General features: G+C 32.3%; 2 protein-coding genes across 3 annotated transcripts in view; both read left to right on the top strand.

The window, feature by feature from the left end:
* Window positions 1–4,460: 4,460 nt before the first annotated feature.
* LOC103578703 (deoxyuridine 5'-triphosphate nucleotidohydrolase) lies at window positions 4,461–6,232 on the top strand. Its single transcript, XM_008559861.3, has 3 exons — window positions 4,461–4,680; window positions 4,779–4,940; window positions 5,016–6,232. The coding sequence occupies exons 1-3, from the start codon at window positions 4,577–4,579 to the stop codon at window positions 5,191–5,193; spliced, it is 444 nt and encodes a 147-aa protein (XP_008558083.1). The 5' UTR covers window positions 4,461–4,576; the 3' UTR covers window positions 5,194–6,232.
* Window positions 6,233–7,395: 1,163 nt separating this feature from the next.
* LOC106694176 (protein N-terminal glutamine amidohydrolase) overlaps window positions 7,396–27,320 on the top strand; it is a 36,118-nt gene continuing 16,193 nt past the window's right edge. Inside the window, exon 1 of one of the 2 annotated variants that reach the window (XM_014444489.2) lies at window positions 7,396–8,115. In XM_014444489.2, the coding sequence (XP_014299975.1) occupies window positions 8,021–8,115 (95 nt within the window). In that variant the 5' untranslated portion in view covers window positions 7,396–8,020. The remainder of the gene's footprint in view (window positions 8,116–27,320) is intronic. The other variant, XM_014444488.2, reaches the window with a different exon arrangement.

Below are 27,320 nucleotides of genomic sequence, written 5' to 3'. Positions count from 1 at the left end.
TAAAATTCAATTCAACACAAAACAAGTCAAGTATTAATTTATTTCCTATCATTTTAATTCATTATATACATATATTGCGCTAATTAATTATAAACTATATGAATTGTATTTTATTTAAAATATTTTTAATACAAGTAAATTAAAAATAAAGCTATCATTAATTTTATCGTTTTCAATTTCGTTTTGACATCAGAATTTTCTTTCGGAGATAATTTAGTTTGAGTAAAACGGAGCAAGAAAAGATTCGTTTAATTATTTTAGAGATCATTTCCTTACTTGTGATCTAAAATTCACTTGTACTGAAAAAAATAAAAATTTTAATAGCCATAAATTTAGATTCAAGGTAAGACGTCACCCATCCTTTTTCTCATGTTCAGAGAAATTAGTGGGGTGGATTACTTTTGTTGTATGTATACAGTTATTAAGGATTTTTAAACTATTATTCTCGGAAACGAATGACATTTTTTTTTTAAACATGAAATTTTTAAATCTGAGTTAAGGTCTACAATCTTTATCGGCGAATGAAATTGAATCAAAAATAGTTTTTCGTTACTCCTTAAAATTCAAAATGACAAAATCATACACTGAAGATCGTTTTATGTTTCAAAGTTAATTAAATATAATTTTTTATTAAATTGGAGCAATTACGGATTCTGAAAGATGACCCTGAAAGTAACAAACATCGTAGATGAAAGTAGCAAAAAATTAGTTTAGCTAGGGATATCTAGGGTAATAATAAAGTTACCATAAATTTAAAAGTTGCCACTTGTTCATTGGCTCGAGATCTTTAAGTGGTAGATTTCAAAAAATTTTTTTTTTTTAGTAGAAAAGTTTTTATGATAAAAAATAATTTTGAGATAGCTCTCCAAGGATTACAATATTTGACGAGAAATATCCGTTTCAAAAATCGCTTTAAAAGAAAAAAAAAAATAAATTTGAAGATTTTTTTAAAATCTACACGTGGAATTTTTTTTTATTATTTAATTGATTTCATTTGTATTTAAAAAATTTTTTTTAATTTTTTGGATTGGGATATCAGCTAAAAAAAATTTTTTTTTCTTCCAAATCAAAGTCCCACATTTTCTTTGTGCTCAAAGGTTTATGTGGATTCCTTTTTTTCTTAATTTTTTTTAATGTATATATATTTAATATTTCCATTTCAAAATTTTTTTTGGTGTATGTCAAAAAAGTTGTTAATTTTTTATAAATTTTATATAAATTATTATTTTTATTAATTTATCAACTTCAATATACTAACGTATTTTTATAAAAATATATTTTTAAAAGTTAGTTATACAATTATTAATTAATATACAAAAGGATCATACAATTTTCGAATTTACAATAAGCAATTACAAAGAAGAAAAAATTAACAATATGAACATATAGAAAATTACTAAAACTACAAATGCAATTTTTTTTTATATTTTATCGTTTTGAACAAAATTATTAAACGTCGGCTAACCCTTGTACGAAAAAAATATTGACGATGGGGCTGGTCTTGGCACAAACTGGGCTACCGAGGCTCGGCCTCCCAAGGTTGGTCCGAGATCCGATCAACGTTCAAGTGACATGTCTTGGTTTGCCAGCGTTCGGCCAAGATTCAGCTAATACTCAAGTGCCAAGCCTTGGATCGCCAGCGTTCGGCCAAGATTCAGCCAGTACTCAAGTGACAAGCCTTGGTCTGCCAGCCTTGGGCCAAGATTCAACATACATTTCATTGACAAGCCTTGGTTTGCCAGTCTTGGGACAAGGTTCAGACATTACTCAAGTGACAAGCCTTGGTTTACCAGTCGAAATAACAAATGGTACCCAAAAATCTCTGGCTTCTGTGAATAGCGTAGCAGCCTAGTGGATAAGACGCTTGCCTATCAACCTTGAAGGACCAGGTTCGAGATCCAGCAAATGCAAAAAAAAAAATTAGTTTTATCGATCCACCTGATTTCTCTGTGTATAAATTTATTTCCATGTGTTACCATCACGCACATGTCTACTAATATTTTTTTTTTTTAATTTATTTTTAATAAGCATAGGTGCTTATTTAGCAGCAGTCGTGGCACAATACTGGCTCTCGATATTGGGCCAATACTAAGATGCAGTCTTGGCACAGCGCTGTCACTCAAGTTTGGCTTGGTGTTATCATTTCGATGCTTAGGCAGACTTGGGCCAAGCTTGGATTTCAAGCTTTCCTCTGAGTTAATAAGTCTTGCGCCAAGCCTCGGCCAAGCTTGTGCCTATTGTTTCTTCTTATAAGGGGACTTCACTATCATTAAATTAAACTAATGGATAATTAACCTTGTTTGAAGAATAAACTGTGAATTGGTGAAATTAAAGAAATCAACTCATGCATAATACTGAAAGTAGCATACATCCGACAATTTTTTATTTTTATAGACAGATACTTGTGAGTAAAATACAGTTTTTTTGAATATGCACAAAATAATATCTTATATATCGTGTGGAATATCGGTATTATACTCGAAAGTGAGTTTGATGGCACGAGCGAAACTCATTATTGGTTTGAATTACTGAGTAGACAGTAGACCTACTACCCCGGGGTATGCTTAGCCCAATTCACTGCAATTCAGTGGTTTAATATAAACATAAGTGTTTTAATATATATCAAACCACTCTTTTGACCAATCAGAGAGGCTTCTATTTTAATGATCCTGAAATTAGCAGACAATTAAAAATTTTCGAATTTTATTTTCAACAATTAAATTAAAAAAAAAAAACTAAAAAAATGCAGATCTAGAAAATTAAAAAAACTATAGGTAGATTTTTTTTTAATATTTTTTTTTTTTTTTTTTCAAATTTATTGTTTTTAAAAAAATTCAAAAATGATTAGACGGCTGCTAATTTTAATATCATGTGTTTTAATATAAAATTTTATGGTAATAACTTTAGCCAGTCAGCGGCGTATTCTTCGGTATGAATTACATAAAGATTTTTAAAAGTTATCGACATGCAATTTTCAAAATTTTTTTCTAGGAGTATTTTATTTATTTAAACGAAATTTTTTTTTTTCTCAAGTTTGCTACTTTCAGTATCATACTTGTGCGTACTATATTTGTGCGCGAGTTTTGTAGGAATGCAGTTTTTAGTATTTGTTAATATTGGCGGCAAATTAAAATTTTGGTTGATTGAAATTTCGTTATATTCTATAATTAATTTTTAAAAATATATTTTTATAAAGATATGTTAGTATATTGAAGTTGATAAATGAATAAAAATAATAATTTATAAAAAATTAATAACTTTTTTTACGTATACCGAAAAAAAATTGTTTTTTCAATATAAATTAAGAAATAAAAAAAAATTTCACGTTTAGATTTCTAAAAAATCTTCAAATTTATTTATTTTTTTTTTTTTTCTAAAGCGATTTTTGAGACGGATATTTCTCGCCAAAAATTCTGAAAGAAAATTTAACAGAAACCACATTTAAATCATCATAAATAGTCTAAGAGTAATAAATAAAAATTTCTTTTTAATAATTTGTAATCTTTAGAGAGCCATATCAAAAGTATTTTTCATCATAAAAACTTTTGTACTAAAAAAAAATTTTTTTTGAAATCTACCACTTAAAGATTTCGAGCCAAGGAACAAGTGGCAACTTTCAAATTTATGGTAACTTTATTATTACCCTAGATATCTCTAGCTAAACTAATTTTCCGTCGGATGTCTGTTACTTTCAGGGTTATTAATCGCATAAGGATTACGGTAGCAATTTTTTTTTCTCGTTATTTTTGTTTCAAACACACTCCACAAAATTTCAAATCGTTACAAATTTGTCTACCTCATCGTTCCTCTAAAGCTCCTGAACTATTAACTTTCGGTACTAACTAGTTTACGATTCAGCTTTCATTCCTGAATACAGTCGAGTCTCGTTATGAGTCCGCTCGTTATGAGTCCGTGAACCAGGATTTCCACGGAAGACCTTCCCCCTCCACAACGTGAAAAAGAAATTAATTTCAGAGTCTCGATATGAGTCCGTATATTCATGAAAAGAAATTAAGAGTTTATTTATCATATTAGTCCTATTTACATATAAGAAACATAACACTCAAGTCAAACGGGCTCATAACGAGATACTGGAAACAATCACGTACACACTCACACGCTTAAAAAGTAGGGGAAGTTCAACTCACGACTGTCGCCTGCGCTGACAGAGTGGGGGTACACAAATTCTTAGAATTATATTCCCCTACACCCCTTTATGCGGGTTCATAACGAGACTCGACTGTATAAATAATTAAATACTCTGAGCAAAATGTCAATAATCAATCAGCCAAAAAATTGTTGTTTTTTTTTTTTGCTACAATATATGAAGATGCATCGCACACAGTGCAGCCAGATCGCGGACGAAAAGTTCCCCTTCTTTCGCATCATTTTAGCATCACTCACAGCTTAAACGGTGCTTGGGAAGGGGAACTTTTCGTCCGCGATCTGGCTGCACTGATCGCGCATGCTCTTCAATATGAAACCCCGCCAATTTAATGCTTTTGTTTATACTCATTCCAACTCATGCGTTGTTGAAAATTTTTAAAAACTAAAATTAACTTAATTGTATCAAAAAATGTCGTCAAATAATAATTGCACATTAAAATTTGCGAAGCTTACTGATAAAGCATTTGCTCCAATAAAAGGATCAGCCTTAGCTGCTGGATATGATTTACGTAGGTACGTAAAATATCTGTTGGTTATGTTTTAAACGCAATCATTTATTTTTATTTTATTATTATTACTATTACTACTTTTTTAATATTTTTAATAAACAGTGCCTATGATTATGTAATCCCGGCTCGAGGAAAAGAATTAGTTAAGACCGACATTCAAATTGAAGTACCTAAAGGAACTTACGGTAGAGTAGCACCAAGGTCAGGACTTGCTTGGAAACATCACCTCGATGTTGGTGCTGGAGTTATTGATGCGGATTACAGGTAATTAATAATTTTATCAATAATTGATGACATTAGAAATATAAACATAAACTATTATATTTTTGGTTTTATTAGAGGTAACGTCGGCGTCGTACTTTTTAATCATAGTGACGAAAATTTCAAAATTGCTGCCGGTGATAGAGTGGCTCAATTAATTTGTGAAAAAATTGAGTATTCGGAACTTGAAGAACTTTCATCATTAAACTCAACTAAAAGAGGAGAAGGTGGATTTGGTTCTACCGGTTTAAAATAACGAAATAAGATCATTTAATTTCATGCATTATTTATTTTACATTTCTTATGATATACAGTTATTGTTTTTTATGCACCTCTAATTCATTTGTCATGAAAAAAATAATTATAAATGAAAAAAAAAAATTGCTTTATGGATATATGTAATTTCACAGATCTTTGAAATACTTTTGTACTTTTATACAAAAAAAATTGTACTCGAATTGTTACAGCAGGCAAACATATAACCTATACTTATATTTAAGAATTTACTTTTTAAAAGTACAATATAAAACAATAAAAATTTCAGTAGTTTACATAAAGTTACATGGTAAATGTAAAAATATTAAAATTATTTAAAAAACAATTATTCAACTTGATACGTGTACGGAAATTGTTCTATTTATATATATCCCAAGTGACCAAATGTTAACTTTTATGTATCGAAAAAGTTAACAAAAAAATGTTACCATTTATTTTGCAATGTAAAAAGACAACAAATATCACCACTAATGTCCAGCAAAAAGTTGACTTTTTTAAGTTTCAAAAAGATAACTTTATGGTATCATTTTGTCAACATTTTGGTAAATTTTTAATAACACTTTCTAACGTTTCGTTGGCAAATAGCAATTAGCTGTTTGCCACCAAAAAAGTAACAAGTTGATAACTTTTTTATGTTGACATATAAGAATCAGAATGTTATCTTTATGTTAACAAATTAAATATATTTATGTTGAATTTGCTAATAGCACAGTTTACTTAAGCAAAAGTTTACTGTACAAAAATTTTGTTGAATTTTTCGTCAAATTTCTGTCAACTTCGGACTTTTCCATTTTTCACGACAATTTGTATACAACTTGCTATTGAATTTGACGCAAATTTACTGCTTGAATTAGAATGGAAATTCACTTCAAAAGTTGACTAGAAAAAAGTTGTCAATTTTCGGGCAAATTTTTTGTTAATTTGACTTGAAAAATTATTAGGTATTTTCTTACCGTCAAATTGTAGACAATTTTATGTATAAATTTGCTTACCTTCTGAAATGGTAAGAATGAACATTACTGACTGTTTTTTTTTTTCGTAAAAGTTTACCTTCTCTGATAGCCAAGTTGACGAGAAACTGGCGTCCAACTAACAGCCGCAACTAGACGCCAAGTTGGCCGCAAAAGTTGATAATCACTTTGTGAGAAAGTTGGTGGCAAAAGTTGGCAATCCATAGTTGACGGAAAGTTGCCTTCAATTTTCTCAGAAACCTGCTCTCGAATTACGGCTCTTCCCTGCCGTCAACTTTCTCAGAAAGTTGACGGTAATTTGTAGCCAAAAATTGGAAAAGCTAGATTTGTCGACAAGTTGGTCGCAAACTAATGAATATCAACTTTTGGACGAGCAACTCCATTGGTTTAAATTGAAGAAAAATCAACCGTAAATTTTTATTTTCAATAATTGTTGTAAATTGTCTGCAAATTAAAGCAACAGATTTCAGGTAATTTCATCATCAAATTACCGTCAATTTCAAGCTAAAGTGGCTATTAGGGAAGTTATAACTGTGCGTCATACAAGACTTATACTCACATCAATATAATGCCAAGTTTTTACATCATATTAAAGTCATGTAGAACGTCAGTTATCATACATGATCCCGAGGTTCCTTACCCTGATAGCCAAGTTGGCGAGAAACTGACGAGAAACTTGCAGCCGCAACTGGACACTAAGTTGACCACCAACAGTTGGTACCTCCAATAGTTGATAGACATTTTCTGAGAAAGTTGGTGACACAAGTTGCTTGCAAAAGTTGCTTGCAAAAGTTGGTGATCATAAGTTGACGGTAAGTTTACTTTCAATTTCCTCAAAAACTTGCATTCCAGTTGCGGCTCCATACTGGCGCCAACTTTCTAAGAAAGTTGGCGGTAACTTGTAGCCAAAAGTTGCAAAATCTAAAGTTGTTGACAACTTGTCGTCAAGTTGGTCGGAAACTAATGAATGACCAACTTTTTCACGATCAACTCGTGCTATCAGGGTAATTTTTTAAAGAATTATATGAAATTTTTGAGTATTAAAGTAGCGACATCTAACAGGTGTCACAAAATTGGAGAACTTTTTACTACTGTCGGTATTAAAAATCACGGAACGATTAACCATCGCTCTGAAATGCTACAGACACACACGATATTACGGTAGTGTTTTCATACAAAAAAATGGCATGCAATAAAAAAAAGGACCAGCGACATAAACTTGTCTCAACCTCCCTATTCTAGTAACCTTGTGTAAAGGAATAGCCACCAATAGTTTGGTAGTGTGGTTAGTGTATTGTAATGTGTAAGTATGTACTCATTGAAACTACTCTAAGTGACGAGATGTAAAGTAGTCAGTAAATAAAAAACAAGTTTTATTGCTATAACAAAGACATGTATATAATTTATTAGTGCATGTTAAGAACGGTTTTCAGATAATTTTGTCCGAGCTTTTCTCTGAAATAAAAGCTCTAAACGCAAAATAAAGACACAGACCCGATGCTTTACTCTACGAACTAGCGAAGTGCACTTGAATTTTTTGATAACTTCCATTTGTTTACGAGAAAAGCTTGGACAAAGTTCCTATTTAATGTACAAGTGCAACAGAGATAGTACCGTTTATCTAGTTGAGTGCGAATAGAGAAACAAATGAAAACGCGTCTGTAATGTTTCATAAGATTAGTCGCGAACTACCTTTTGTTATTACTTGTAATATGTTGAGTCAAATGATTATTGCCATCAATGTAGTAGAGTGAAAATAAAATTTAACTACAGCTTTAAAATTTATAAAAAGTTATTACAGTTGCATAAGGTCTCGCATTAGTTTGTAAACAAAGAATGGCTGCTGAATCTCGTGTAAGTGGTGATAAAGCAAAACCACTTGTGCCGCTTTTTTCCAAGGCCGCAGATTGTATTTATACAAGCTGTTATTGGTAAATATAATTATTCAAATTGTCAATTTGAACTTAATAACAAAACTATTTGGTAACTTTATATTAAATTTACATATGTCTAGTAGTAAACATTTAAATGTATACTGTTGAATTTAGTTCAATGAATTATGATTACGATGTGGATACTGTGGCAGATCTCGAAGTAGATCGATACATTGCAGGAGGACGGATCCAACTGTATAACCCGATAAAAAAAAATTTTATCTGATTATACATAAGTATATATGAGTATATGTGATTATATATAAGATCATATATAATTATATATAATCATATATGGAATTATATATGATCATACATGGTCATACATGGAATTATATACAATCATATATGAACTTTAGGGTGATTCAAAAAATAACAAATTTTTTTTTTCTTCGCTCAAACAGGTTCAAAAGTTTCATTTAGATATAAAAAGACGCCTGTTAAAATTAGAGCTCTTAATATTAACATTACGAGGTTCCGCATTGCACTTTTCTATTTTCCATAAGAATAACATGGAAACATTTTTTTTGCATGTTCTGATTTTTATAACTAGCTAACGATGCATCATAGAAAGAATCAACAGACATATTTTTGTAGGACATTGAATGCTCTACAAAAAAAGTCTCTTATCATTTTTTGATAAATCCCTTTGTTCAAAAGTTATTCAAGGTTGAAGTTGAATTTATATGAAATTTTGAGATCTTTTTACTTTTCCGGCGAAACTATCAGACTTATCACAAAATATCATAGGACCTTTTTCATAGACATTTTTATTCCCTATAAATTATTACTCACAAAGTTTTTTCGAATTCTTGATTGTTTTTTAGTTATTATCATTTTAATCTCAAGTTCTTAAAATCGATCAGAAGATTATACTATTTTTTTTATGAGCTTGAGATTAAAATGGAAATAACTAGAAAACAATGCGAAATTCGAAAAAACTTTATGGGTAATAATTTGTAGAAAATAAAAATGTCTATAAAAAAGGTCCTATGATATTTTGTGATAAGTCTGATAGTTTTGCCGGAAAAGTAAAATAATCTCAAAATTTCATATAAATTTAACTTCAACCTCGAATAACTTTTGACCAAATGGATTTATCAAAAAATGATAAGAGACTTTTTTTGTAGAGTATTCAATTTCCTACAAAAACATGCTTGTTGATTTTTCCTATGATGCATCGTTAGCTAGTTATAAAAATCAGAACATGTAAAAAAAAATTTTTCCATGTTATTCTTATGGAAAATAGAAAAGTGCAATGCTGAACCTCTTAATGTTAACATTAAGAGCTCTAATTTTGACAGGCGTCTTTTTAAATCTAAATGAAACTTTTAAACCCGTTTGAGAGAAGAAAAAAAAATTTGTTATTTTTTGAATCACCCTAATGAACCTATACATAATTAGATCTAATCAGGCTTTAATGATATGAAATCTATAAATATTTAATGACGTAAGGATAAGGGGGGGGGCAAAGCGGGGTACTTAAGGAAATACTATGGTTCCAAGGATTTAAAGACGCCAAATCTTTTTGTTTTTAATAATATGCGAAGTAAATAAACAAGAATTTCCGTTGCCGTTGAAACAAAGAATTTTCACTTTGGCGGGCAAAATAGAGTATCCCCTAAAAAAGGCCCAAACAAAAATTTTTGCATATTAAAAAAAATTGATCAAATTAAATTTTTTTGTGAGCAATTTCCATAACGAAGCATTATATCTTACACGATCACTGGATGCAAAAGCAGAAAAAAAATTTTTTACTAGTTTTTATCATAAATCAAAAGCCATCAACATTTTTTGACTAAAAGCCGATATTTGAAAAAGTTTAACAGAAAAATTTAAAATATTACTCAATTATGTTTACAAAAGTGATTTTGGAATAATTAAAAAATAAAATTTTCTCTTATGAAATTTTGGGGGTACCCCGTTTTACCTACCCCTATTGCGCCCCCTTCCCCTACATGAGTATATATATATATATATATATATATATATATATATATATATATATATATATATATATATATATATATAACATAATGTGACAATTTTAATATTAATGTTATTAAATTTTTACATTGTCAACTATCAATCAAACTTAAATCCCCATTACTTGAGAAATATTCAAAGGTTTCGGCAGCAATTCAAAAGTATATATCGATGTCGATTTAAATATGGATATTTATAAGTTTGTAGATAAAAAGATTTGATTATATCTATCTGATGAATTCTATTGTAATTTATGTACAAAACTAAATTCATCATTAGGTGCACTATTTAAATAGGATGAATCAATTTGATTGTTTGAGTTAAATTATACCAGAAACTTTCCTTTATTGTAAGTTCATAACAAACTAGAGGATCAGACTACCATCCAGCGATTACCAAAGTTAAGCATCATCGACGTGGATCAATAATTGGATGGGTGACCCTTTAGTACAAAAATAGTTAACTGATTGTAATTTTTTTTTTTTTTTTTCAATTTTAATTTAACCAACGTTTATATTAATAAAGACAATAAATCCTAATTTAATTACTTAATTAATAATTTTCAGATATTTTCAATGAGCTTTTAAAAATGACTATATTCGTTCATGCACGATTATATCTAATCATATATGATTATATATTATCAGATCTGGCCAATTTTCAGATCTGATTATATATGAACTCATACATAATTATATATAAATATGCAAAATCTTTTTCTATCGGGAATAGAAAAAAAGTGAAACTACAAAAAGATTCTTTGCCGTTGTTTATAATAAGCTGATAATTAAATAATTATATATGTTTTGTTTAACTCAGGCTCATGAGTACATATTAATTGATTTGAGGTTTTAAATTTTGTTATGTCAATTGATAAATTCACACAAAAGATTTCATACACTATCGCAGTTCATGAATGTATCCTACTAAAAAAATCGAATCTCTGTATAAAATTGCGCCAAGTACACGTTTAAAATTTTTTACAAGTGAAAAAGAATTCTTTTTTACAAACAACAAAAATCAAATCAAAAAAATACCAAGTACCTAATTTGGTTCAAAATCATGGAGAACGTCTTGATAACATTTCAAAAAAATTTCAATGTAACTTGCTGTGCGTTACTGAATTTGTTCAAGCAAAATTAATTTCTAAAATTGATTCCGCATATAAATTAATTTCCAATAAAATTGAAAGATATTCTTTTTTTTTGTTTTCATTTTATAGGCACACCAAGTACATAGAACTTTTTTTATTCAATTTTTTCGAAAATTTTATGAAAATATTTTTCATAATTTTGAATTGTAATGGGACTATTAGAAATAGACTACTAAACTGCGCTTGAAAACTCGTCGTACAGAGGACATTGTCAACGTAGAAGTACACACAGTTGAGACCTTGCAGAATTTCACACATGAGACGTTGAAAGGTCTGTGCCGCATTTCGAAGCCCTGGTTAAAAATACTGATTAAAAAGAATTGAGAAGCGGTTACTCCATGTAAACTGTATATTGAGGGGGGCCGAAAATCCTTTTTTTTTAAATTCAAATTATTAATAGCGAAAATATCGTTTATAAGGCTTAAAAAAAATGTGTGCGAAAGGCAAAAATTTTAGGCAGATATCTTAGGCTCGCCATATGAAGTGAAAGTTCAAAGTCGGAAAAAAAATTCATTCAAGTACTTACTTTGATAGGAAATCTGATTCTCTACTAAAAAAGGTTTTCTGACAAGATTATGAAAAATTGGTAGTTTTTGAGATAATGACGATTTTATATCAAAATTTTACTTTCTTTGCGATCTCCATACTTTATAACGATGAATTATAGAAATGTGAGTGTGTTTCTTATTGAAAATTTGATTCTCTACGAAAAAGGTCTTCTGAAGAAATAATGTCAAATCGAAATTTATCGAAATAATGGCCATTATATTGAAGATACTAATGTTTTTCAATATTTTTATATTTTTTTTATATTGAGTAGTGATTATTTGTGGATGTATTTTAAAGATTATATAATTTTCCATGAAAAAGGTATCAAGAAGAAATTAAGTCTAATTTTTTGTTTCAGAGACAATTTCAATTTTATTGAACGATTTTTTATATCTTACTTTATTTATATTTTCCATCAAATTATTTTTCTATGGAGAATATAAATAAAGTAAGATATGCTAAAATGTTCAATAAAATTGATATTATCTCTGAAACAAAAAATTAGACTTCATTTCTTCTTGAGATCTTGTTCATGGAAAATTATATGATCTGTAAAATTTATTCACAACTAATCACTACCCATATAATGTTGCCGAGCTTCAAAATTTTCCCATAGATCGTCTGATGCCTGGTTTGCAATGATTGGCCAATAAATGGCTAATTATACTGGCCCGTGCATGGTGAATCATTGGCAGCTGTGTTTTTGCTTATAAAAACGGCGCAAAATTAACCGCCATTTGGTAGCCAACGGTTTGATTGAGTGATCTTGAAACCAAGCTTTGGCCGATGACTGATTGCCATGATTGGCCAATGCTTGCGACTACCATGCTTGGCATATCATTATCATCCGATATTTAGCCGATCTTCGGCCGATGCTTTAAAATTGGCAGCCATTCATGACCCAGGAATGGACTGATTCTTTTTTTTTGTATGGGTATACTCACTATAAAAAAATATTAAAATATTAAAAAACATTAGTATCTTTAATATAATGGCTATTATTTCGAAAAATTTTGATTTGACATTATTTCTCCAGAGGACCTTTTTTGTAAAGAATAAAATTTCCAATAAGACACAAACTGAAACTACTATAATTCACCGGTAAATGTATGGATATAGCAAAAAACGTTAAATTTTGACATAAAACCGTCATTACCTCCGAAAATTTCAATTTGACATGATTTTTTAAGAGGACCTTTTTCGTAGAGAATCAAATTTCCAATAAGAAACACACTTACATTTTTATTATTTATCGTTATAAAGTATGGAGATCGCAAAAAAAGTAAAATTTTGATATAAAATCGTCATTATTTCAAATCTATCAATTTTTCATAATTTTGTCAGAGAACCTTTTTTGTAGAGAATCATATTTCTTATCAAAGTAAGTACTTGAATGATTTTTTTTCCGACTTTGAACTTTCACTTCATTTGGCGAGCCTAAGATATCTGCCTAAATTTTTTGCCTTTCGCACAGATTTTTTTTTTAAGCCTTATAAACGATATTTTCGCTAGTAATAATTTGAATTTAAAAAAAAAGGATTTTCGGTCCACCCTACTGTATATCTATATATACAAACAAAAGAATTGAAATTAATGAAAAGAATCCGAATTTCATTATTTTTAATTCTTTTCAATCAGTATTTTTAAACGGGGAGTCCAAAAGGTATGTAGACGTATTCGAAAAGGCTGAACGGCGTTATTATGGCTGTTTGAGGAATATCTTCTCCCGCCACCAACACGTGATAAAATGAACGCTTGATGTCAATTTTGGAGTCTATTTTTTTTTTCACCAAGGAATGCCGTACACTCTTGCAGTAGAGATATCGGGTTACAATTGTTTCTGTTTTGTCATGTAGCTTGTGAAAGTCTCTGCAAGAACGCCAATCCCAATTCTATTTTGGTACCATGTATAACGAATTAGCTCAAGGACTAGTAGATGCTCTAATGCATCCCAGGTCTAGCATGAGTTAGAATTGTTCCTTAACTTTTTTAAGCCGATCTGGACGTAGTGGTCTAACTCTCTGAGCACAAGGAGGCTCAGTGGTCTTGATGTGATGTCTGACCGAGTGCTTAGCAGCCGAATAATTAGATGGACTTTCTAGTAACTCCGGATAATTTTTAAGTAAATTTGTGTATTCTGAATCAGCTGATATGATCGTAATTGATTGATAGGAGCATGAGCGAACGTACCTGAGGATTTGCATCCGGTGTCTGGATTAACCAACTGACCTTCCTAAAGGTTCTCGATGAGACCGTATTTGTGGATTAGATCAGCTCCAATGATTGGGTAAGGCACATCTGCTACGCTGAAAATTCATTTGATTGGCCGACGTAGACCAAAATTTAAAGTAGGAGCTCTTTCTCCAAAAGTTTTAATGGTACCATGGTTGGCTCCGTACAGTAGTAGATTGGTAGTTCTTTGTTTATCCACGTTAGTCAGAGAAATGATCGAAATGTCAGCACCAGTGTCAACAAGAAAGGCTGAGTATTAGATAAATAAGCGGCGAGAGTCTGACGAACCACCAACAGTTGCCGCGTCTATTGATGGTGTTGCACGTTTCCCTGCTGCGTAGACAAGTGACTTGCCCAGATGCATGGGCTGCTGCGCTTATTAGCTTTTGGGCCAAACTTTTGGTCATAAAAGCAGGTTTTTGGGTTACTGTTCCTTGAATTAGGTCCTGGAGATTGAAGACGAGATTCATTGCTAAGCGATCTTCCACGTGACTGTCGTGAGCTGAATTGGTTGATGAACTCATCCATCGTCGTAGAAAGGGTAGCAGGCGTTTTGATCCCCGGAAAAAAAATCCCCGACAAAATATCCCCAAGACAAAATATCTCCAGACAAAATATCTCGATGATAAAATATTACCAAGACAAGGTGAACTTTTAATAAAATATCCTCTTGATCATTAATTAATTTTTTACGCTGCTAGTAATTTGCACATAGAAATTGTGAAAAAACTCATAAATATATATATGTATTTTCCATACATTCGTATGGATTTATTTTCTTATACACATACACAAAATCTATGAAAAAAGGGCACAACACGATAACAAGCGTATGTGTTGGTCTATTTTCGAATAAAACCAGAGAAAATTCATGAAATAAGGGCACAGCACGATAACAAGCAAATGTGTTGGTCTATTTTCGAATAAGTTCGAAAGTATAAATGTTGATAACAATAATAATAAAAAAATATTTTTATTATGTTGAACTTGCGTAATATAATAAAAATATCATGATATTATATTCTTGTAATAATTTGTTGATTCGATTTTCATTATGTAAACTACCTGAGAATATTTAAGTGTTTAATATTTTTTATCAGAATATGAATTGAAAAAATATTGATTATTGCACAGTGGTATTTTGTCCGGGGATATTTTGTCTGGGAATATTTTATCTGGGGATATTTTGTCCGAGGATCAAAACGCATGGAACCGGTAGAAAGATTCTGGATTTGTTGTGCCAGAGTTTGGGTTTGATCTTGACTTTGATGAAGCTTTTCCATAACTTCCATAACTTTATCAGCTAGCTGTGTCAGTTCCATCCATAAGGTTATGATGAATGACTCGTCCAGGTTGTTTCCATAGCGACACATTTGTGCATATAATTCTGACGGTTTTCCTGTGAGTTTTGATATGAGCGTGCGGAACTGGTTTTCTTGTGACATACCAAATTTGTTAATTAATGCGTCTTTTAATGCTTTGTATTTGTTTGTGACTGGAGGATTCTCAATAATGTGCTCCACTGCCATTAGGTACTCGTGATCCAGATGTATGACTGCGCTGAATTTCGCATCGTGTGACAAGCTAGTTTTGCTTGCAAATGTGGATTCAACTGATTTGAACCATAAGCTGACTGACTGCGGTCCGAATGTGAGCAGTTCAGAAGGTTCAACTCGAAGTGTATACCGAGAAAAATGTGGATAAGCATTAAAATTCTGAGTTGGTTGCAACAATTATGGTGAATAATAATCTACTTGTGGATGATAATTCATGCTAGGATGGAAATGTTAGATTTGCACCTTTTTGACTCGGTCAACAATTAGGCGGGAGTGTGTATTTCTATCGCCCATTGATTATTGACCTTAGATTAGGACCTTGGCCGCCCTGAATACCTGATGAACGTGAATCACCTGCCGGATCCGGCAATTTTTATGAATCGATGGCCGGATGTATCGTTTAGAGACCAACTTACGTGATCCTTTAATTCCAGGATGAGCGAGCATGTGTAACGAGTTAAACACTTTTTTCCTCAGCGGTCCTGGAAAGTAAGGTCGCACTGTACCTAACGCAATGTCACAGTACAATGCTAAACTGTTGTCGAAATTGATTCGTCGAAGCTGCAACGCGGTTGTCTGTTGCAGCAGTTGTTGAAGATCGAGAGCTTGCTTTTGTGCATCGGCAAGTTCTTCCGATGTAATGGCAGTAGACACTGCTTCGACTCGTGACAATGTGTCAGCGACAATATTGTCGTTGCCCGACACATGCCTAATGTCAGTCGTAAATTGACCGATGAAATCCAAACGGCGGAATTGCCATGGTGAAGCTCTCTCCGTACGCTGTTTAAATGCGTGTTGAAGCGGTTTGTGATCTGTGTAGATCGTTACGTGTCGACCCTCAAAAATATGTTGGAAATGTTTCATGGCTTCGTAAATCACGTGTAGTTCTCGATCATAGGACGATAATTTTTGGATCGGCGGCTGTAATTTCCGGCTAAAGAAAGTCTGCGGCTGCCAGTCATTGTTTACGATTTGCTGGAGGACGGCACCGATCCCGATTTCTGATGCATCGTTAAAAACTGGCCAATCTACGTCGGTTCTAAGGTGCACGAGGAGTGTTGCATCAGCGAGAGATCGTTTAGCGGCATCAAAGGCGTTTTGCAAATCAGCTGTCCAGTTGACAGGATGCGATCCTTTGATTTTCGGTCCTTCCAGTACTTTATTTAACTTACTTTATTAATGAAGTAATAAGTCACTGAGGACTTTTAGAAAGTTAACTAAAGATGTCTCGACCTTCATTGTGTGGGACTCAGCCTCCAAGACCCAATAGCGACCTATTACAAATGAAAAATCCGACATTTCTCCACTTTTCTCTATATAGACTAAAGTCAAATTTTATTTTCAAAAGTTCTAATTGGTTATCGACTTCTAGATAGTTAGCCGAAGATGTCTACACCTTAATTGAGTGGGACTCAGCCTCCTAGACCACATTACATCTAGCTAAATATAAGAAATCCGACATTTCTCCACTTTTCTCTGCACAGACTGAAGCCAAATCTTTTTTTAAGACATTCAAAATTAATGACGACTTCTAGATGAATAACCGAAGACGTCTACACCGAAATTGATCGGGACTCAGCCTCCTAGACATAATAGCGACCTATTAGAAATGTCAAATCCGACATTTCCTCACTTTTCTCTCTACAGACTAAAGTCAAATTTTATTTTTAAAAGTTCTAATTGGTTGTCGACTTCTAGATAGTTAGCCAAAGATGTCTACACCTTAATTGAGTGGGACTCAGCCTCCTAGAGAAAATGGCGACCTGTTAAAAATAAAAAATCCAATATTTTCCCACTTTTTTCTGCACAGTCTCAAGCCAAATTTTTTCTTAAAGAAGTCTCAGTTGCTCAAGACTTCTAGATGAATAACCGGAAACGTACATACCTTAATTGAGTGGTACTCAGCCTGGTAGACCTAATAACGACCTGTTAAAAAACAAAATCAGAGATTTCGACAGTTTTTTCCGAACAGACTAAAGCAAAATTTTTTTAAATGAAGTTTTGAATCGCTGACCACTTCCAGATAGTTAACCGGAAATTTCTAAACCCTAATTGATCGGGGATCGGCCTTAAAGACGAAATTGCGACCCGTTTATATAAAGAATGCGAGATTTCTACCTTTTTTGAGTACGAACTGTAGGTCAATTTTTTTTTTAACTCTCAAGTTACTGACGATTTCTAAAATAGTTTACTGGAAATTTCCAGACTTCAATTTATTGGGACTTAGTCTCGTTGATGAAATGGCGACTTGTTAAGAATAAAAAAATCTGACCTTTGACGCTTTTTTTATAATAAAGTACATGCGAACAGAGATAACAAATGAATAAATCATGATTTTTTTTTTTAACGAATTTTTTAATCCAATGGTAAGTAAAAACATTAAAACAAGTAACGCCGCCATCGTTGTTAGAGATTTTCAACAATTCAACATAATATCGTTGATCTATTGGAATTAATATCTCCTATAAACTAAGTTATTGATATCAAATTAATAGTTTTAGTTAATTAAAATTTTTTAAAGTTTATATAATCTCACAAAAGTAGTATAGCTCATGGAGAGTATACATAAGAAGTAAAAAAAAAAAAAAATGGAGAACACAATAAGATAAATACAAAAAAAATTAGAATCAACAAGACTAAAATTATTCCATTTCCTTCGCAAAAAAATCTCTATAATTTTTTTTTCTGACGGTATAATTCCTTTAGCTCCCTCGAGAGGAAGAACTGAAAGTTTTCAGGCAGGAAAATAAGGAACTCGTCAATTGGATATAATCTCCGAAGCGCTGATTTTCCAATACTCTTGAATTTTTCAATATCTTTCGCAATAAAATCGCTAGTAATTTTTCTCCTGATAAAATTATAGCTTTTGCTACGCTAAGACAATCAACTGAAAGGCTCCAGGCAGGGGAGATCAGGAACTCGTTAATAGAAGATAATCTCCAAAGCGCTGAATCTCCAAGGCTCTGAAATTTGTTTAACATTTTCGCGAAAATGTCTTAAGAAATTTTCTTTCAGATAGCATTTTTTTTCTTTACCTCCAGACAATTCTCTGCAAGTATCTAAGCATATATGAGTTGGGGGGCTCAGCAATTGGTGGTAATCTCCACAGCTCTAAATCTCCGAAACTCTGAAATTTTTTTGATATTAGGGCGAAAATGTCTTCAAAAATTTTATTTTTTTTGTAGATTTTTTTTTCTCTACGTCTTAACAATCCGTCGAAAGTCTCTGAGCATATATGAGTAGGGACTCGGGAATTAAAGATAATCTCCACAGCGCTGATACTTCAAGACTGAAATTTTTCAATTTCTTTTAGAATAAAATCTCTAGTAATTTTTTTCCTGACAGAATAATTGCATCTGCTACCACAAGACAATCAACTGAAAGTCTCCAGGCAGGGAAAATAAGGGACTCGTTAATTGGAGATAATCTCCACAGCGCTGAATATCCAAGACTCTGAAATTTTTTTGATATTAGCGCGAAAATGTCTTCAGAAATTTATTTTTCAGTTAGTATTTTTTTTTCTCTACCTCCAGATAACTCTTCGAAAGTATCTAAGCATATATGAGTAGGGGCTCAGCAATTAGCGGTAATCTCCGCAGCACTAAATCTCCGAAACTCTGAAATTTTTTTAATATTAGGGCGAAAATGTCTTCAAAAATTTTATTTTTTTTTGTAGATTTTTTTTTTTTTACTTCTTAACAATCGGTCGAAAGTCTCTGAGCATATATAAGTTGGGACTCGTTAATTGGAGATAATCTCCATAGCGCTGAATCTCGAAGACTGGAATTTTTTTGAAATTAGCGCGAAAACGCCTTCAGAAATTTATTGTTCAAATAGCGTCTTTTTTCGTTACTTCTAGACAACGCTCTGATAGTCTCTGAGCATATGTGAGTAGGGGCTCGGCTATCAAAGATAATCTCCACAGCGCTGAATCTTCAAGACTGAAATTTTTCAATTTCTTTCGGAATAAAAACTCTAGCAATTTTTTTCCTGACAGAATGATTGCTTCTGCTACCTCGAGTCAATCAACTGAAAGTCTCTAGGCAGAGGAAATAAGGGACTCAGCAATTGGAGATAATCTCCAAAGCGCTGAATCTCCAAGACTCTGAAATTTTTTTAATGTTTTTGCGAAAAACTCTTTAGAAATTTTTGTTTCTCAGATTGCATTTTTTTTGAGCCTCTAAACATTGCTCTGAAAGTTTGAGACAAATCGCTTTTCGCTTTCGCGATTTTTACCAGCAGCCACCAGAATTCGCGGGTTGAACCCTGGCTTAGGCTGGCCTCTAACAAATTTTTATTTTACTTGGACAGAGCAGTGGGCTGGGGTTCTTGCAAAGCAAAGACCCGCACTTATTCAAACATGGCAACGTATGTAAAATTCACTAACTTACCTCACGGCTTATGACTTATCAATAGATTTCTTATTGTTGACGAACTTATCAATTCTTACTTAATTAATGATACTTTTATTAAACTATTGAAGGATCTTACCAGTAAAATAGGATATGAATAAGATGAACAAATAGTAGGTAAAATGAATGATTAACAATATGTGCAAGTTTATTGCCAATAATAATAATAATAATTACTTACAAGAAAATGCAAACGCTGGGTGTAATGTAGAGAGATGTGTAGCACAGTATAAATTTATATTACGAGGATCTCGCCAGTACGTACAGTGATAGTTACTTAAGCTAACTTTACTTATAGAAATTAATAATTAAACAATAAAATATAATTGCAAGATAATTGCCAACAATGTACAGAATATCGCAAGTTAATTGCCTGAATTACAATTAGGTTTTGCAAGTAAATTGCCGGAATTAATACTGAATAATTAATATAAAAACGTCTGTACGCTAATTGATCCAGGATCGAAGTCTTTAACTCATGATTGAGGGTCTGGGACTTGCCTTTGAACTCTGTCCCCACTTCACCCTTACGGTCATGCGTCGACGTGAAAATTAGTCATGTGACCACGGCACTATGACTTGTATAGTTTCAGACGGCAACAAGACGGGGAAAAATGGAAACCGCAAGGCTGAGGACGATGAAGACAATTCACATTGTCTCAAGTTTTTAAACATATATAAGTAAGAACTCGGCTTCAGAAAGCATCTCATAAGCACGAAGAAAATTAAGCTTTAGAAAATTTCAAACTTTCATTATGTTGTCCACCAAACTTAAAACAGGAAGTTGTCTCGCCAAAAAATTAATATGCTACACTAGAAAAAATGTTATATATTTGAATCTTATCGATATATTATTCGAATAATATTCGTGTAAATTAGGAATTATAGTTGAAAATAAAAAATATGCAGAGTTTTACATTAATAATTGTAGAGCAGCATAATAATTTTGTAATGTCTTTTTGGAAATTTTTTAAAGTCTCTCTGGGATTTTTTTTCTACGATTATTTAGTTTTTTCTAACTCTAGATGATCATTTAAAAGTCTACAACCATATAAACGTAGGCCTACATAATACTAAAAATTAATATCATTTATTACCTATCTCCTCTGCGCCATCTCATGGCAAAAGTATTATTTACCTCAGGCCCCGAAATCTCAGTTTCGTCCCTGGTTGTTAGCGTCCGGCTGCTAGTACTCGGCTGCCAGTTTCAGTGGCATGCGAGTGTATGGAGTGTGAGACCCGAGAAGAGTAGTCGAGAGAAGACCATGGTATCAGAGTTGGGATTCGGAGTCGCCCGAGTACGAGCAGACTCAGTAGTCGAGTTTAGACTTTGGGAGCGAGCGATGATGAGTCCGAGAGCAGCCAAGGTAGACCTCGACCACACCTTTGACTGATGTCGTTTAGGAGCTTGTGGCTCTGGGTATAGGACTCTTGAAGCCGTTTGTCGTCTTGATTTTACCGCGTTATTTATTTTATTATTTATCTAGAAGTGTGTTAAGTTTTGTGATTTGTCGTCCACGAGAGGTTCCCGATGTCATACTCAGGTATTTATTTGTTTGATGGACCAAGAGTACCCGACTGCGGGCCGTTTGGGCCCTCCGCTACACACTCGCGTCATCTTTACGGTATTTTATTCGGTTATCTTTTCTTTAATTGGTTTTAATTTAATTTAATTAATCGGCTTCTCCCGCGTCATAAGAACCGCAACCTTCTCTCCACAACCTAGCACACTGAGCGCACCAGGATATGCCACTACCACCGTTCATTGCTGTCATCTCCAAAGGATGTAGATATTAGGTTTTAATTTACGTGTACGTTTAGACCGGTTGCCGATACCGGGGAAATAAGAGTCGGCTGGCGCCCGTCAGGATCTGGATGAAATGAGAGGAGTGATCGGTGGGCACAGTGTAACGTAGCCCGATTTTGTGTTATGGGAGTTTGAGTGATTGAGTAAAATTTATGTGTAAATTTAGTTCAGTTTATCGAGTACTACGAAAAATTTACGTTACAATATATATATATATATATATAGATATAACCGGCAGGTTAGGTTAGCACGCGGTCAACACAAAAATGATCACAGAGTAAAAGGAGAATTGACAGATATGAATGACAAACAAATACCTGATAATCCAGCGAGTATGAATTATGTTGCTTTTGATTATGACGTCGAGTAATTGGCGAGATGTAGCTTGATTATTAATACGATTGCGTTGTAATTAATTTACACGTGGTGTTCTATAACATGTGTTATAGAAAAATGGTAGTTGCCTCATTTAATTCCATTTTATTAAAATGCAGTATTGCACAACTCATTTGCGAAGCAATAAGATGTGTTCTACTAACGCTTTCTCGATCCGAGCTGATTCACTCACGTAGAAAACATTTTACACTCGTTCAAATATACTAAACAAGATTAAAATTCATACCATTTGAAAGACAATTTCTGTAGGAATAAAACAAATACAATTTCAAGTCTCTTTTTTTGAAACTAATGATTGAAAAAAAAAAAATCTGGGCGTCGGTTGACCCTGCGGGCCAGCCCCAAAACTTCCCGCTGTTTTCGACCTCAAAGAGCTCGAAAACATTAGTGTAGATATATTTTCGAGCTCTTCGAGCTCGAAAATGCTATCACATGCAATTGTTTTTTTACGATCTTTTCAAGCTCTAACAAGTTACCTGTTATGCTGAAGTTTGAAAATTTAAGAATCGAAAATCATCAATGAAGCGGTTTTTAAAATTTAGTTCCTGATTATGTTCAGAAAAAAAAGTGTATTGAGGCAGAAATCAATGTTGGGGATCAAAATCAAGATTTAAATAAGTTTTGACTCATGTAAGAAACAATAAAATATGAAATATCCGATAAAAATATGAAAAAATACGTTTTATCGATTTTTTTGTTGATAATATGATTTAAACTAAAAATCAAGTTCGATGACATTATATGATCAAAAGAAACCATAAAAAAGATGAGTTGGTATGATATCAGGCACATTTTAGTACGTTATATTATAGTTTATCCGGAAAAAATAACATAAAATGTTATTTTTTTTAACTTTTCAACGCTGATATCTTTTGAACTAATCAATCGATTCTGATAGTTGACGTGGCAATCGGCGCATTTTATTGAATTCTAGAGCTGATTAAAATTTGAAATCGATCGCGTCAGTCGTTTCGAAAATATTTAGAAAAAACCGTTTTTCACCATTTCTTTCTCCCGCGATAACTTTCGAACGAATTATCCGATTTGGATGTTTGAGGTGGCAATCGACGCGTTTTATTGAGTACTAGAGCTGATTAGATTTTAAAGTCGATCGTATAAGTCGTTTTTGAGAAATCAATAAAAAACTAAAAAAAAAATTTTTTTTTTTTCGTAATTCGCAAATATTTTCGAGTCTATTTGATCAAATAATCTGAAATTTTCAGGAAAGTTGATGGCCAACAAGCTCTTTCGATTGCTACCTCAATTATCCAAACCGATTCATTAGTTCAAAAGTTACAAAGAGTTTACATACACACACACACACACACACACACACACACACACACACACACACACACACACACACACACACACACACACACACACACACACACACACACACACACACACACATACACACACTCGGACATCATTCTGAAAATAGTCAGAATAGCTTCCTAGGACCTCAAAACGTCGACATCTGATGAAAACTCGATTTTGGAAAATCGGGGTGAAAACAATAACTTCCCGAAATTTTTGAAAATCGTCGATTTTCTTAGCGGGAAGTTAAAAATACATAAAAAAATCCTGTGATGTCCGTCAGTTCGTACGGATGTTGATAAACACATTAACTAAAGAAATACACAACCGATTGATCTATTTCTTATTATACTACACTTGAATTCTTAAACATAAAAACCCTTATGAAAACCACTATTCAAAACTTTTTGGTTTCATTGTAATTAATATAAATCAAAAACTGGCAATTCACGAAAAAATATAGCGGCCATGTTTTTGTTTTTTATTATCATCATTATTATCTAGCATATCGGGGGGCCATCTATCGACCGCCTTTTATAAATTATTTCTATACTCTAATTACAAATTATTTTTTAACGTGTAACGGCGAGAGTGAAACTTTTTTTTTTTTTTTTTTTTTTTTTTTTTCAAATTTTTATCGTCAATTTTTCTCTCTTTCCTCTATCTTTTATTATATTTGATTTTATTTTTAATGGAAGAATTATTTTATTTTAAATGAATCTTATATTTTACTGGTACGTATTTTTTTATTTTTTAATGTTTTTTTTTTTTTAAACAAATACAAAAAAAAATTTTTTTTTCATCTGCAATTAAAAGTAAAAAAAAGTTTTTTTTTTTTTTAATCGTAATAACTCAAAAAAACAAGACCTGGAAACTGATAATTCATAAAAAATTTAGCTGCCTTTTTTTTGCATAACTATTTTTTTGCTTTATATTTTATTTATTATTATTTTTTTTTTATTATTATATATATGGGGCGTTCCAAAGTACATAAGAGTAAAAATACCAGATAATAGTTACAATGTTTAAAACTTACCCTAAACAGGTTTAAGTGAGGTATCAGAACTGTCAGCAGTAACATAGGACACTTAATTCACAACGCGATCTCGCGGTTAATTAATATGATTCTAATTTATCGATTTATTTATTTATTTAGTATGCTTTATTGCGTCAATTTAAATGTTTATTCGTTTCTAAATCTTCGTAGATTAAGATGAAATATAAAGTCTTCGCGCGGTAAAATAATTCTAACGTATTCAAATTCTTCGCGTCTTCGCGGTAAAATATTCTTTGATTCTTCACGTTTCTCGTGGTATAATTCAATATTCAAATAAAATGAAATTAAATGGATTAAAATAAGATAAAGATAATCAATGCTGTACCGGTACTAAACGGTTGATATTAGTTCACGACTTGCAACGATCAAGGACCAATCGTACGATCTGGGCTCACGTGATCGGATACTATACGCTAATATCGCGTTGATTATGCTTCTGCAGCTAGTAGAAAATAATATATCGATTATACGACGATCATAATATACCGTGCTTACGACGATCAAGGACTGATCCAATGATCTGGGCTCACGTGATCGAATGCTCAATCGGGATATCAATCCTCTAGCCACGAACACCGTCAAGTGTCCGGAGTTCGGTATGGTTCAGAGTTTGATTCCCAAAAGAACTGATGAGTTAAAGTCCATGGTCTTTTTATATGGTCTTCACATATGAAAAGTGGTGGTAACTTGTTTCCCATATGAAAAGACTCGGACCAGACCGAAAGTTCTAGGCCCATGCATACGTTTGATCCCTGGGAAATAGATTTGACTATGATGTAGACCGATGACTCTGGCGTAATTCTGGCGCCGAGCAACGCTCGTGCAGGAAACCATAAATTTGATGGTTTCTATTAGCTTTCTTTAAATTCCAAGAATCATATCCAGATGCACATGAGCTGTGTGGTCTATGGTTTAAGATGAAAAATCAAGGAAAAGATTACAGCGCTTATGCTTAGATTCTTAAATGGAAACGGATACATAAATTTTAAAAATACGTTAAGTAATAATGATGAAATTTCAAGAAAAGAAAAATCTATAATACACGTGGTCCATTAGTACAATTCGACTTAATTATAAAGCGTTGACAACGCTTAGGTAGGTATGTTTGTCTGGTACGACTGCTGGCGTCAATAAGTCGGCGTAATATATAAAAAGGTCAACGTATAAAAGGTCTTAATGTGTGCTCATTTCAGAAGAAAATAAAATTAAATTTTTGAATGTAGTAGCCGTGACATCGTCAAAAACGGAAAAGTCCAAAGCTGACGGACATTTGACGAAAAATTCCAGGAAATTTTAATAAAGTAAACTTTCGCTATAGCAAACTGTGCTATTAGGGTGATCAAATTAGATTTTCATTGATGATTATGCTCTAATTTTTTTAATTATTAAGGAATTGATTTTCAATGTAAAATGAATACATTTTATTAAAATTCTCCGACGAATTTTTTTAAACTATTGATTCTTGAAATTAAGCTGCGTTCATAACTACCGTGGTACTAACTTTAAACAAAAGTATATAAATACTTATTTATTATCATTATAATTTCTTAGCAGCTCACAGAATATTAAGCTCACCTTTCTTTGATGGTGATTAATGGGAAGGTGTACGTATAGTTAAAACAAGAATCGGTTTACTTTTTAATCGTAATAATAATGTGTAAACTTCGTTTAAAGATGGTAGAAGCAACACCGTAAACGGAACCACCATCACTAATAAATATTGCAATCATTTAGTATTACATCAAATTTTTAATGATTTATCAATCCGAAATCATTTTTTATAATTAACAAATCAAAAAACTTAAAATCAGTTTGATCTTGTGCGTCACTTCCAAAACATCGAGCTGTTTTTGAGCACTTGGAGCTCAATAATACTTTTTCACACTAGTATTTTCAAACTGTTTGAGTTAAAAAAAGTTAAGCCATAAATTGGGCTACAAAAATTCGATAAAATTAAGCATGATTAAAAAAACCGTTTTCTGTTCCATTTTGATCCAATTTATAACTTCGTTTCAATTACTTACATTTATTCCTGACGAACATTGCGTTTCATAAACAATAATCGTAAAAATAAATTTAAGAATTATTATTTTTTCCGAATTATTTGAATTTTCGTAATGTAAAACAAGGCTACTTTTTTTGGGCTCTTCAAGCTAGAAAAACCTGATGCAGTAATGAATATTTTTGAACTCAAAGAGCTCAAAAATTAAAATTTAGGTTATAAACTTAAGGTCCCACAGACTTATCAATTTATGGAGATCTACAATCGTTAGCCGATCAATTGAATGTGCATGTATAATCGAGAGAATTATTTTAGCTAGTGATGCAGCTTTAGGTAAAGATAAGTTCACACCGTTAACCTATCTTGAACATTTTGATAACTTGGATCATAGAGTAGGGATATATCACGCCTATTTTCGTCGAATTTTGCGGTAGAAGGGATGCACAAACGCTTCGAGAAAGCTTAAACACTGTATTTGACCAATCAGAAGTGATGAGTATTTAATGAAAAAGTGTATGAGGCTGAGCTTAGGCATTTAACGGCGTTTATTTTGAGCGTGTGTTATATACCTATACGTAGATAAACTTTAGCGCCAATGGCACCTTCGGGACATACTCGATTAATTAAGATATATTATGGCAAAATCCTATAAAAATTATTCCATGAGCAACAATACAATAGTTAGATCCCCAGGAATCTAGGCAATGATACCTGTCCTGTGTAATATATCAT

Source organism: Microplitis demolitor, chromosome 4, assembly GCF_026212275.2.
Source record: "Microplitis demolitor isolate Queensland-Clemson2020A chromosome 4, iyMicDemo2.1a, whole genome shotgun sequence".
NCBI lineage: Eukaryota > Metazoa > Arthropoda > Insecta > Hymenoptera > Braconidae > Microplitis > Microplitis demolitor.
Note: the sequence above shows the minus strand (reverse complement) of the source record. Positions and strands in the feature narration are given on the sequence as shown.

Excerpts from the sequence above, each read along its gene's own strand:
- LOC103578703 (XM_008559861.3), top strand. The coding sequence starts at position 4,577 with ATGTCGTCAAATAATAATTGCACATTAAAATTTGCGAAGCTTACTGAT. Across the intron at positions 4,681-4,778 it reads GCTGGATATGATTTACGTAG|TGCCTATGATTATGTAATCC; the intron begins GTACGTAAAATA and ends TTTAATAAACAG. Across the intron at positions 4,941-5,015 it reads GTTATTGATGCGGATTACAG|AGGTAACGTCGGCGTCGTAC; the intron begins GTAATTAATAAT and ends TGGTTTTATTAG.